Here is a 13,806-nt window from a genome sequence, read left to right on the forward strand (position 1 = left end):
TGCTCCGTTTAAGACCCGACTCGACGTTATCCGTGGATAAGTAATCCGGCCAGGAGATTCGAACAGGACGTGGTAGCACTGTAATCGATAATTCCTACGGAGGACGGTTGGTTTATAGGTGCTCTCGAGCCATCTAAATTGCGTAGAGATTAGGTGCTCGGAAACCCGTATCCCAGGATCGTCGGCCGAGGGTGCAAACGGAAGCACCGGCTGAAGGGGGAGGAATATAGGGTGGCCGTAGGTGGAAGAAGGGAGAGGAAGGTTTGCCCGAGAGACGCTTTTGGGGGACCATACCGCCCTCGATCTGTGTTAGAATGGCAAGATGGAAGGACTGGGGGCCACGGGGTAGGAAATTTGCAAATTTTCACGACAGTGCACGGATAATTTCCGGCTGGCTCGGTGGCTTCCGCTCTTGACAAATGACTGTGGTTTCCGGTAATCGGCTGCGACGACGAACCCCCTCGCATTCCGAATTAGCAGGAATGTCTGCTCTTGGCTAGCGCCACCCCTTCGACCCCCTTGCTCGAGGACGGATACGACAGTGCTCTTTTCCGATCTCGCTCGAATGGCTGTTGTTTTTGCTTCGCCGTGACCGAATCGCGGTTAGTTCGTGGACGTTTTACGAGAAGATTAGTCACCCGCCATTAGTACTTGAAATATCTTAGCCATTTCTGCGGTGGCTGGCGGCGCAATTAGCTACTCTGTTGATTTTATTGGTGTCGGGTTGAGTGCGGCTAATTTCGAGCAATTCATCTGGTTATCGACACTTGTTTGTTTTATCAACTACTTCTAAAAGTATACCTGTTAGTCATTGTATCTGCGGTTGGATAAGTGCATAGTTGGGAAAATTAAATTCCACCTTAATTATACATAAATTCTTTACTTAAATTAGGTTGTTCTAAAAGATTCTTTCGCGACTTGTAATCACAACTTGCAATTTTTAATTTCCTTGCTAATGAGAACAGAATTAATGACGACCATTGATGGAGATTTATTATGTAATTAGGTATTAACCCTTTCAGACATGGCGTCCACAATCGAGGACACCGACACTATCTTTTAGGGCGAATTCCCTTATTTGTACACATTAACAAACACCAATTTTTCTTGAAAATTACACTATTAGGATTTTTTTTATTTTTTCCGTACTAATTTTAGCCCAAGTTAACTCTAAAAATTAAATTACATTAGTACGAGAAAAAAAATTTCAGGTCCGAAAGGGTTACTGTATTTAGATATAAATTGTACGTTACAAAAGATATTTACGAATGAACCCAATAAATAGACAACTCTATCTCTTAGAAATTGATGTTAAAATCGTGCGAAACAGAAAATACTTTGCACGTGTCACTTACTAATGAAAGAAACTTTTGGTCCAACTGAGTGTATGTCATAGTTGACGATATTCTCGATCCCACACGGCCGTTCGAACCCCACGAAAGGGGTTAAAACGAGGCCGCGGCAGGGATCGGTCGAACGTAACGGTCTACTCACAGCGGACGTTGAGGAAATAACCGATGCTTGTGAAAATCCCGAGCATGTGCCTGGTGTAGCATTTGTACCAGCCGCTCTCGGCGCGGGTGATTTTTGTGAAGTTCAGCCATCCGTCGTCGCTCTGCTCGACGGGCGGTCCATTGTCTGAAACACAAACGCAGAGGCTGGCTGGATACGCGAATTAACTCGCTGGAAACATCGGGCTGTGAAACGTCGTCCGACGACGATTCCCCGCGCACGCTCATGCGAGGGCCTTCGCGCTATGCCGCGGATCCGCCTGGCTACCGATTAACCGGCTGGAATTACGCGGTCGACGCTGGCGCGACGCCAAACGACGCGGGACCGAGCGGACCCGCGTCACGGCGTCATTGTCCTTTGAAAAATCTCGCTGCGCGCCCGGAATTATGCGCCGTCCGCGCGGAATAATGCGTGCCGATGCGGGGATGGCCATTTGCGCTGTCCCAGAAAATATCGTCGGCTTCGAAGCTTTAATTCACTGCGACGATTCCTGGACGCGGTATTTATGAACCGTTCCGAGCAAATGTATCGTGAAAAGACATGCTGAGAGTCGATTCGAGTGCTGGTATCGGATTTTGGTCGTTCGCGTACATTCGGAGGCCTTTTTCAAACGATTCAGAGCAGACCAACATGGGCCTTGTTGGAATATTGTAATAGGTAGGGTTGTATTTGAAAATAAAAATTAGAATTTAAAAATTCTATACGTTATATCTCAGAGGACATTCATTTATATTTAAGTGTGAGAACATTCTGATGTACGTTTAACAATTTTTATTTTCGTGATTGCGATCTGTCCCAATCGCAGTAAAAAAAATTCATTATTTTTAAGTAATCACCAAAGCATCGTTAAAATGTAGGAACATTAAAATAGAGACGTACCAAATTTCTAAATAATAAATTAGAAGAGTATTTTAAGATAAAACAACCCTGTTCTCACCCTCACACCAGCAGCAATCCTCCATATCATTCCTAATTAAAATTATATTTACATCCTCCCAAATGGAACAATAAATAATCACACTGAAAGCATCCAGTACCTCCCACATTTACAAGAAGTTTCCCACGTTCCATAAATTCCATTTAAAGAAGAAAGTACAATTTGTACATTAACTACCTGACTTTGCAGGAAGCACTCGAAGGAATACGTGGTTGGATCCTCCGTGCAACGTTGAACATGTTAAAACCGACATCGCTCACGGGATGATCCAATACTTTCGCCCCTTAAGCACCGGTCTGTTGAAATAAGAGCACCCGCAGCGAATTCGACAGGCCTTCTGGTAATTCGAACCTGAACCAGTCGAGATCGTATCGACGTTATTCCCGGTTAATCAAATTAGCGCACGCGATCCACCCATCCATTCCGCGAAACTTCCTTCGAAACGCGGACGAACCCAAGAAACGAACGAAATCAGACGCGAAACAAGGCGACGGGTACGGGATGCCCGCTCGAGTTACTCGAACAGAAAGAAAAGAAACGGAAGCTGGAGGGGGGGGGGGGGGAAGGAGGATCCAGTTTCATCCAAGTCGTCCGCGAAACTTTCATCCGGCTGTAGGCTTTTTCCTCGATCGTTGTTTTTAACCCTCCCTTGCGATTTGACGTGAAGCAGGGTATCCACGTATCGCGTTTGTTTGTTCTGTCCTGCTTGTCCTTGCGGGAAATACCTTACTCTTTCTTTGGATTTGGCTGGTTATTGGAGGTTCGAAGGAAATTGATCTGGTGTTTGGAATTTGGGCGTGGAAACGGGGTATTTGGTTTCTGCAAGAAAAGAGGGTGGTACAGTTGGTTTTCGGGAGACGAAGAGACAGGTTAAAGGATAAGGGAAATATTTAATGGGAAACAGTATAATGGATGCGATCTGTAATGACAGGATAATAGAATCGAGACCTTTTCAAAGTGAGGTATAAAATATATTATCTGAAATTATTTAGGATACTATATATAATTTTTATCTCACGAGCAAAATTACCATTACTAAAATACTGAAATACTCCAAGATTTTATTTCTGGAAAAGTAGATTAAAATTTTAATTTAAAGAAAGACGATTATTAAAACAGGGAACTAATCGAACAAATAAATTCATTTGTCCTTCTAATTTCGAAGACAGTATAGTATCTACAATAAATACCCGTTGACCTCAATAACTACAGTGTTAAAAACTAGATTTCACGAGCCCTTAACAAACAAAAAAAAAAAAAACAAGGAAAAAAGTTTCTGGAAGGAGAAGACACTGAAAGAGGAGAAGAAAATGGTTGCTACCCCGTGTAGCCCTTGTCGACAGAGTTTTGTGGTGAAACTTTTACGTGTCCCCAGTGTAAGGCTGTTCGAGGGGGTTGGCGCTGAGCGATCGAGGAGGTCCACCATTTCAGCAGAGACTAAGCTCGCTGCCAAAACACGCCCGATTGTGTTAACGCTATCTATAGCCGCGGAGGCCAGCAAGATGTCTGGCTATTTTGTATGAAATAGCAGTGGCCCCTGACTTGGCCCGGAACACGCGACGTTTCCGCTAAGGTCGTGCAGGATTCCTGCAATTTGGCCGAGAAACAAACGAACCCAGCTCGAACCGAATCGAGGGGAATGGACGTCCAAAGACACGCGACGCAGCCGCTTGCACTCCACTCCAAACAGCGCGGAACAATTGTTACTAATTTCCCAGTGCACGATGCTGCTGGAGCATGCAGGTTGACTGACGTTTTATTTTGCTGTATCCTAAAGAAAGCACTCTAGGGACACTGAAGTCTCGCACCTAGGAAACGATTTCAGTGGTTTCATGAATTTCGCGTGTTTTAAATTTTAAGTCTTATAGAATTAGAGATAAGAATACTCTAATTGGTATTTATCATCATTTTACTAGTTCAGAGTTTGTTTGAGATGTACAGGATGCTGAATTCTGTGATTCATGGGAAGTTAAAAGCAGAAACTCCATCTCTCTATTAAACTGTACCTTTTTGGTCCTATACGTGTATTTCATTGTATACTTTCCTAGACTTGAATTCCTTGGACATTTTCGCATTTATTCTAACTTACGTATCTAACAATTAATGATGATCGTAATTTGTTATTCTTAATCCTATTTGGATCACATACTTCATAAAATCTCACTTTCCTAAACGTGTCAATTACATTACGCAATGTTCATCCCTCTTAATTTTCATTCCGACCCAATTCTTCCTCCGCAGAAGGAGCAACCCGCTAAACAATCGTCGATCTTCGCCTCGAAATACCAGACTCGCCCCCTTCGTTAGCATCCAATCCGTGTTCACGATTCATTGGTTCCACGGTAACGAGGAAATCTCGTTCGAGTCCGTTCAAGGCAAGCACCGATGTCGTTCAAAGGTCTCGCTTTTTCCTTGGATGGAACACGGACACTTAGGCTCCGTTTGAACCGGGATTCATCGCTGGGATCGCGTGGAAAAACTGAAATGGGATCGCGCTCAGCATATAATAGATATATATTTGACTCTGGGTGCCGTGGCATTATATGCTGGCTCCGTATGAACAATGATCGGATGGGGATCTACTTCCCCTAGAGCGGTTTCCCGCAGCTGACGCCCTCGTACGTTCTCTGGAACGTCCGTAGCTCGAATGTATCGTCGTGATAAATCGTTCGACGGGACCGTGATAAATTTATCCCTCCTTTCATTTAAAATATCCTCGCCCTGGCCTAGCGCCGCACTTTATAGCGATCATTACATATTGATCGTATCGTCGACGAATGACAGCCACCGATGGACCCTTTCGTTCCCGCTTGATAAACCTTTCCCGCGAAGATTGTTAACGACGCGATCCAATCTTGATCGGGGCCGTGGTTGTCGCTCGAACGAACCCACGAATGGTATTCGATCGAAATGATCGCTTTTAATGGGACTGCGCATTTTACGGATTTTTTCCGTACGCGTATAAGTGTGGTGCACCTGTATCGAGGCTTGTACGTGTCCACGATAATGTGCTGATATTACCGTATTGAGACGTACGCTATGTATTTAATTATTAGTGCGCGTATTAACTGTATATTTTTTAAATTTTCACTGTATTGTAAACTGTTTCTGAAAGGAATCTGAAAAAGGGCGAAACTTGAAATGACTATTATACTAAATTAATAAACACTCTTTTCAGAAATAATTTACGTAAACCAACCTGAATTTGGTTCGTAAAATGAATACCGGGCAAAGAATGATACTAAACCGTGTAATCGAGAACAGAATTTTCACAAATTAAATCGAATTCATTCCCACGTCCAAAAAACAAGAAAACCCTAATACAAACGATCAAACGCTATCTTCTACCAAACCAAGAATTACCTTCTCGTTTCTAATTTCCAACTCGTTTATTAGATTCTCGAAGTATCTCGAAGTACCCGGACAAGAATTTTGCCTATCTCCAGCTATCGAGCCCCTTCTTCCCGGAGGATTTATGTCTCGAAAAAAACCTTGCTTCAAAGAACTACCGAAAATGGTAGCCCGACTCGCGTAGTATAACACGCTCGCCGAGGGAAAAACTGCAGTTCCCGGAGCCGTGATATATCGCTCGAAGACGAATGGTCAAAATATCTCCGGCAGTTCCGCGGTGATAAAGGGCGCTTTGAAGGAAAGCGAACGTGCTCCCTCGATACCTCGAGGCATCTGGATTGGGACGTTTAATAAGAGCACCCCCGTTCCGAAAAGAAATTGGGATGGAGGCGTCGAGGGGGTCGGGACGAGACGGGGGTTGAAACGGTGAGCCAAAAGCGTGGCAAGACGAGCCAGGAGAGACAGGGTGAGAGGGATGTGGTTGGGAGGAGGCATCGCTCCGGGCGGGTACGTGCTCCAAAGGATATTAAAATATTTTAATTGCAACGGATTTCGCGGGACGCTGCGAAGAATGTATTCGTAATTACTCTCGATTGAGTCCATGAATAGGGATTACTCTCCACTCGCCTCTGCACCGCGCTGTACATGAGGAACACCGGAATCGTGGATGTCAGAAGTGGTAGAAATAATTGAATATTTAATGGGGGATATCTGGCGTATGTCTGGGCGAGGGCAGACTCGATGTATGTGGTTTTGGACTACGTATTATACAATGGCAGCTTTGAGTTGAAGGTTTGACGAAATTGCGTTAAGGGATGACATCGTTTACTTTATACCTGAACTAATAAATGTGCGATTTGTTCTATCTGGAAGTCTCATTTCTGGAACTGTTGAACTGAATTATAACAAACATTCATAAATCAAGCTTGGAGTACTGGAAGCATTTGGAATGTAATTAGGAATGTAAAAGGACATTTAATTGCTGAAACTACATCTTTACTTTGGAAAGCGAAAGTTTTCACACTCAAGGCCCTGACATAAGGAGGACGATATTTTACTTCTGAATTACCCACAAATAATTTCAATGCCATAGGTTTATAACGAATGTGCCATTCATGTGTTTGAAAACGTAACACGGCTGATAAAAGAATGCTTTTCAGACCAAGTGAAGAATCAAATGCGAGCCCAGCAGAAAGTTATTTCCTGAACAAATAATATTGACAAAATAAGTACACCCTAAAATGCAATTACCACATACAATTAACACACCTCTATGTTCACGTTCACCACAGGGATCAGACTACACTTGACAGTCTGTCACTCTTATACAAGGTGGTACAATCTTATTCGAAGTATTCTGAATGGCCCAAAGGTAACAACCTCTTAATTAATGGAGAAGTGTTTACTCAACACTCTCGTTCCTAGAGTTGCCTTACTTTCAAAATACATGTACGATACATTCTCGACGATGTAACTCATACGAAGGACAATAAAAATATTTTAATTGTAATTACGCGGAACGCTGCGATGAATTAATTCGAAATCACTCTCGATTGGGTCTATGAATAGGGATTACGATTTACTTCTCTCTGTGGCGGAGCGTACGAGGGCAAGGCATGAATCGTGGATGTCAGGGGTGGTAGAAATAATTGAATATTTAATGGGATAACTGGCGTGTACCCGGGTCGCCAGGCTGGGCGTTGAGACGAGACTCGATTTATCGAACGTTGCCATCCGTCATTAACCGGGCTAGAATCGTCGATTTTTCCGCCGCCAGCGAGATTTGCCAGCCAATTTCCTGGACAATCTCGTCGCTCGTAATGCGACGAAGAAGGAATTGCCCAGGATAAATTCGTTCGTGGCGTTATCGCCCGCCAAATCACCGCTATCCTAATGTGCCAGTAAAATCACCATCACGCGAATTATTGGGGAGACACGACTCGACAGTTATAGTTATATAACTGAATACTCGCTTCTCCGACAATGAATGGGATCCTTTGTTGATTTCCTTTTGTTGAGGATGAATGGTCGGATAAGGAAGCCAAGGAGTATAGATCCTTTGAACTTTCGAACCGCATAGAAACACGATTTATTTAGAAAATGTTTCAACTTGTGAAAGGCCCTCTTAAGAAGACACTATTTATGTACATTCGCTGGAAGGATTTCGAAATTATTGGGATAAATTGTGATACTCCATTATGATATTATAAAGTGAGAACGTATCTTCATTCTAATACATCTTAATTGAAATGGTATCTTAATTGAACATTTTATTATAATTTCTAGTGTCATCCAAGTTTCACTAGATAGAATAATCTTACAAAACATCCTCAGAAACATCATTTATAATTTTCATCTGCAATACTGCAGATATGGCAGCACTACACAATGAAGGAATAAAAAAGAAACTATACGATATTAGTCAAAATATATTTAATAAATGAGAATACCATAGTCTCCTGTTTCAACTACGTATACCATAACGCGATCGTTCGAGGCGTTTCTGTCCGGCTTGAACCGCACATCGAGAACGTTTTAATTTTTGTGTTGAAACGCCTGTGCAATCAGTCTTGAGAAACAATACAGAAGTTATCTCTCGCGTGCAATTTGTTGCAGCTTGGAGAACGCCGCTGTTTAGGATTCTTTTCAGCAATAATCTCCGCCGCGTCTCGTCGGACGTTTGATAATAACAGGTCGTTCATCATATTTCTTATCACTCTCACCTAGCTGATCGCAGCGGAAAGTGACGGGTGCAGCTGCTCTCAGCAGTTCGTGTAACTCAATAACGAAGCTAACGAGCCTTGTACGATTAACTCGAACCACGATACGATAAATTCCATCACTTTCGCTATGTGAAAATCGAATTCATCGCGAACGATCCTGCCCTCGTGTTTGATCATTGGACAAGTGAATTTTCCCATCTGATTAGGAACCTGCTTGACGGCATCATGTCGCAAACGTATCGAATTTTACACGGTTCTCTATCATTTGCGTATTTGTTACAGTCACGGTTGTCTCATTTAGTTGAATTGTATACATTTATGTACTAAATGCAATCATAGTCATATAGTCGTAAATAATATTATAACGTTTTCAACCTGTACCTAAAATCTTCTGAAAGATATTTTTCATTACTTAGAGAGATTGTAGCTACAGGTAAAAAATGTTATGACAAGCCTAGTGCTTGCAGGATTATTACTTAACTACTAGGTCGAGTATCCAGGCAATCCTTACAATCATGTACCCAATTTTATCTTAGGAAGAATCCTAATCAAAAGTTGAACTTCTTTTCAAACTTCCATGAAGCATATCCTTGAGAATAAATTTTTTAGACACGAAGTATCAACCAACTTCAATTATTTCTGGCAATATTAAGTGTAACAGGATAATACAGTTCCATTAAATATAATGAAGAAAGTTTTAAATCATCATCAGACTCTGTCTTTCAAGATTACCAAGCTGTTTATATAACGTTTATACAGCTTCCTCGTGTTTTTAATAACCAAAGAAATAACTGAGTGTATACACTTGAACTAGGGTGTTCTTCATAAATATAAACTCCGTAGAAGATTTTAATTTTAACTTTATTAACTTGGAAAAGCACGAGATTGAAATATTTAATATCTGGGAAACATCGTCTTTATTATTCATAATAGCGAAGAGAATGAACAACGAACAGTTAATAAAATAGTTGCTCCATTGAGCAGATAGAACATAGAATGATTCAGGAACTTTTGACGTTTTATTACGAAAATGTATAGTCAGTTTGATAATATTTCATCACCAACCATTTCTACAAACGAGAATAGAATAACCTGAAGCTTTAACCCTTTCACTGCAAAGAGCTTCAATATCGTCTAATAATTACATAATTGTTCTTTGTATACTGCAATATGCTTTACATTCACACAAAGTTTCATTTAAATCAGAATCTTCAAGTTCGACGTTCTTTTTTTTCAAAAATGGTTCACTTTACACGTGCACTTTGTAAATTTCACCTTGTAAATTTCCGAAAAACTTCTTCGAACATTGAGGATCAAATGTACTACTGGAAATTGTTTCAATTAAAACAGAACAGTTAAAACTTTAAAAGAATCTTGTGTATATATAAATAAACTCACCAAATGTCAAAAGTTTAAGTCAAGGTACTCTGACAGTAAAATAATCATAAAAAATGTTTCGAAATGATCAGAAAAAAAATTCCTTCTACACGTTCTTGCGCCACTCAGTGGCCTCTATTTCAACTCCACCTGCCTCGGTAGCCTCGCACCGAGATCAAGTACCGATACCATCGTAACTTCGACGTATATTGCCCTGGCGGAAGATGGTTTCGGTTTCGCGAACGTCGGCGTGTTCGAAAAACGCGCAGCATCGGTAAAAAGCACGAGGAGGGCAGCCGCGATGCGTTCAACGGATGTAATGGTCGTTGGCTCGCTTAAACCGCGGCGTCTAATCAAGAAAGTGGTCTCCCCTGGTGCTCGCCATCAGGAGTCTCCACCCCCTCGTCTCGAGTTACCTCTGATCGACGACGAATAAAGGAAATTATACCACGGCGAGCTTTTATCCGCCATCGGCGTACGAGCAAAAAGCAACATCGTTACCGATCCTCCAACTCCCTCAGCGACTGTAAATCCTTTCCTCGTCGATCGTGGCCGGGCAGAAAGTGTAGTTCCGCCACCGCCCCAGCTACCCCCCCTTTAACCCCTGGAAAAAAAGAACGTCTGGTAACTGTTACGCGAGTTCGGAGAACGCAAGAAAGCGGCATCGAATTCTTCGCCCTGTGGAGAAGAATTCAACTATCGGGCTCGCGCCGGACACCGACCATCGTCTGGGAAGTGCTGGGAAATTGTTGGAAAACAACTTCTCTGTCGATGGGGTGGCGTGGGAGGGACATGCGGCCCCTTTTTAGACGTCTCGCGAACGTCACGGGTACCTCTCGATGCTTTTTGTGAAACGGAGTCGCGTGCAACTAGTAGAGGTAAATCTCGATCTCGAAATTGTATTTTATAATTATAGTTATATTCGAAATTGTCGGAAATTCGTGATCGTAGAAATCTCGTATCGTCTCGTCTCGTGCGCATCACTCTGTACTTCGTCAAGGATATTTCGAAATTTCACTTTTATCTCGACGATGCCAAGTGTGTAAACATGAATATTTCATGCATACATTTGATGTGCGCACTTTGAGAGATATTTCTGCGAGTTTTTGGAAAAATATGGTAATCCATGTGGAGAAATGTGAGGGCCCTCGTAATGTGTTGTTGGATTTTTCGAGACGGATTTCTATGGTACTAGTGGATAGGATTGGATGGAAGGTGAATTTTCAGGAATTGGGTGAATGTTGTTGGCGTTATGCAGTAGACTTGTTGGTTTCTCATAATTTGTTTAGAAAACTTTAACGACTGTAGATGCTACTTTTTGAGAAATTTATATTTTTGATTGAGGGGGTTGTCGAACTCAAAGTAATGGATGTTTTGAAATATCTGGAAACACAATAGTGGTGAAACAGTTGAAAATTTTAGAGGATCTTGTATATGTACATATTAATGAACACACCAAATTTCAAAAGTTCATGTCAAACACTTTGCCTAAAAAAAAAATGCTGTAAACATGTGAAAGACAATGTAGAAATAAGAACAAGTATTTAGTATTACCCCTCAGTTATAAGATAAATTATATCATGTATAAACCTATGTAACGCCATATAATTCTTATTATTAGAGTTTCATAGAGGCTTAAATAAAAAAAAAAAAAAAACAAATACTTTGGCTGTAAATAACTCATGAAGTTGCTCCAGAAAATAGTACACCCTAAGTATACACGTCTGAGTAAATTTCATTCATCCTAAACCAACCCACAAATATTATTGATTGAACACCTCTAAGGAACCCCCAAAAATTAAATCATCCCCTGTCGAAATAAACCTCCATTCCCGTGGCATTTCTAGCGTCTCTCGATGGCGCTCGGAGTAGACAGCGATAGCGCGCAATAAAATCGAGAAGGAAATCGAAAAACCGTCAGTGCCATTCGTATCGAACGGCTCGTTTACTATCGCTGGCCCTGGCTCCCGAACCGAGCAATTAAGTTGCAAATAATGCGGTCCTGGACGAGTCGTTATCATCGGCGCGCCAACAGCGAATCAGGCCTAACACGACGCGAGCACACGCCTCTTGCATCACACTCTGGAGAGAACGAATCTGCCAGCCGTTCGTTCCTGGAACAACGTTCCACGCCGAGAACTCGCAGAGGCGAAAAGTACGTCTGTTAAAACAAACGTTAATTCCCATGGCGGAACGCGTAACGGGCCGCTGTGCGGCCATTACGTAAAGCCGAACGTGTGTAACCTGCACGTATCTACACGCATCTGGTGGAACTGGCGCGAGGGTGGCGAGATGCACAACGCTGAAACGGAATCTGGGTTAAGGGGTTGCAGCATGTTGCAAGTTTCGAAGAATCGGACTAAATTTGCTTGCATAAATCGATAGAGGTAATCTTAAACGCGACGGATGGATGGGTTTTACTTTGTTACTTGGATTTTACTGCGGGAGGACTTCTGTAGAATCGATTTACCTCGTGAATTTCTGGATTATTTATGGGATTTCTGTATCTTACGATTGACAATTTTGTATTACAGAAATGGGTCAGATTGGAGTCTTAAATTTGATGGGTAGTAGATTTTACTAATCCCAGCTATTATTTGTAGATTTATTTTATCGTAGAATTAGATATAAGTCCTTTTAAATATAACGGACAGGTGGTTTTAGGATTAACCAAGCAAATTTTTGGATCACCTAGTGTTAAAGCCATCGAGTCTGTGAGATAAATGTTTACTCGTACAAGACAGAGAAGAAAATTCTTTCATATTTTACTCGAATGTAGTTTCATTGTAATGATTGAAAAAACCATGACCATTTCATACCTGCAACCTGGTGCAAGCTCTTAGTGTCGGTTGTCCCAACGACAACGGAAGTCTCTGTGATGGTCGATTACGTTTTATGGAAGATGACCTCAGTGAGTCTTCGAAGTGTCTCTGATCTCCTTGTATCTAGAGTCGTTCGAGAATGTCTGTATCGAATTTCGAAGCGTCGTTCAGCTCGATGGACCAATGTTGGGTTTGCGATGCGATCGGGATCGAACGACAGCTCACTGACAAGTACTTAACCTGATTTATGAGAACTGCGCGTTTCGGTATTGCACGGAAGGTTATCGCCCACGCTCCAAGAACTTAACTCCGAACAAGATACCTGCGATTATCAGTGTGTTAAAATTTATTGAACATTCTGCGCCTTACTGACTAGTGCCTGAATATCAGGGACTACTTTATTCGACCACACACTGATTAAGTATGTATACTTATGTAGATTACTTCTTTTACACATTTCAATTGTTGCCACACATTTTCCTTTCATTTCATCGTGCCTGCAATATTATTTTCTTTGATTGTATTTTTGTAGATTTAAAATTCATCACAGAAGCGCGAATATTAAGAATCTTTAAATATTCTTAGCCTCTGAAAGTGTCTGTAGTATTATAATGCTTTCAACCATAATTCCCAGTCCTCCTCGGTAAAGTACGCAATAATCAACGACTCAGTTACTCGAGAAATAGAAATTCGAAAATTACAGTGTACTTTTCCGTTCGAATGTGTAAATTGATTCCCTTTGATTCTTAGCTGAACTGAAGTTTCATTGACTGCACGACTATTTGAACTATTTGAACCGGATAATGAAAGCCTGGTTGCCTTATACCCAGCTCAAAGTGAAATTTCCTAAATAAGGTTTACCAATGAATTCAACCGAACCAGAGAGTAGAAATATTAATACCTTTAAAGTGGTTCGGGTCTAATAAATGGTAGCGGTTAATGAAGAGGTAATGATCTTCAAAGCGTCGATAAATCGTATATTCCATGAACTGAAGGAAATGGTGGATGTTGGAGATGTTGGATGCAAAGTTTGATCTTTTACAGGTAAAAGGTACCTATCCTGTGTGATGGAATCCTTGAAGCA

At 41.6% G+C, this 13,806-nt stretch overlaps 1 protein-coding gene across 1 annotated transcript in view; it reads right to left on the reverse strand.

The window, feature by feature from the left end:
- LOC128882458 (B-cell receptor CD22) overlaps positions 1-13,806 on the reverse strand; it is a 451,951-nt gene that overhangs the window by 100,177 nt on the left and 337,968 nt on the right. The window contains exon 8 of the mRNA XM_054134062.1: positions 1,495-1,638. Within this exon, the coding sequence (XP_053990037.1) occupies positions 1,495-1,638 (144 nt within the window). The remainder of the gene's footprint in view (positions 1-1,494; positions 1,639-13,806) is intronic.

This window comes from Hylaeus volcanicus, chromosome 1 (genome assembly GCF_026283585.1).
Source record: "Hylaeus volcanicus isolate JK05 chromosome 1, UHH_iyHylVolc1.0_haploid, whole genome shotgun sequence".
Taxonomy (NCBI): Eukaryota; Metazoa; Arthropoda; class Insecta; order Hymenoptera; family Colletidae; genus Hylaeus; species Hylaeus volcanicus.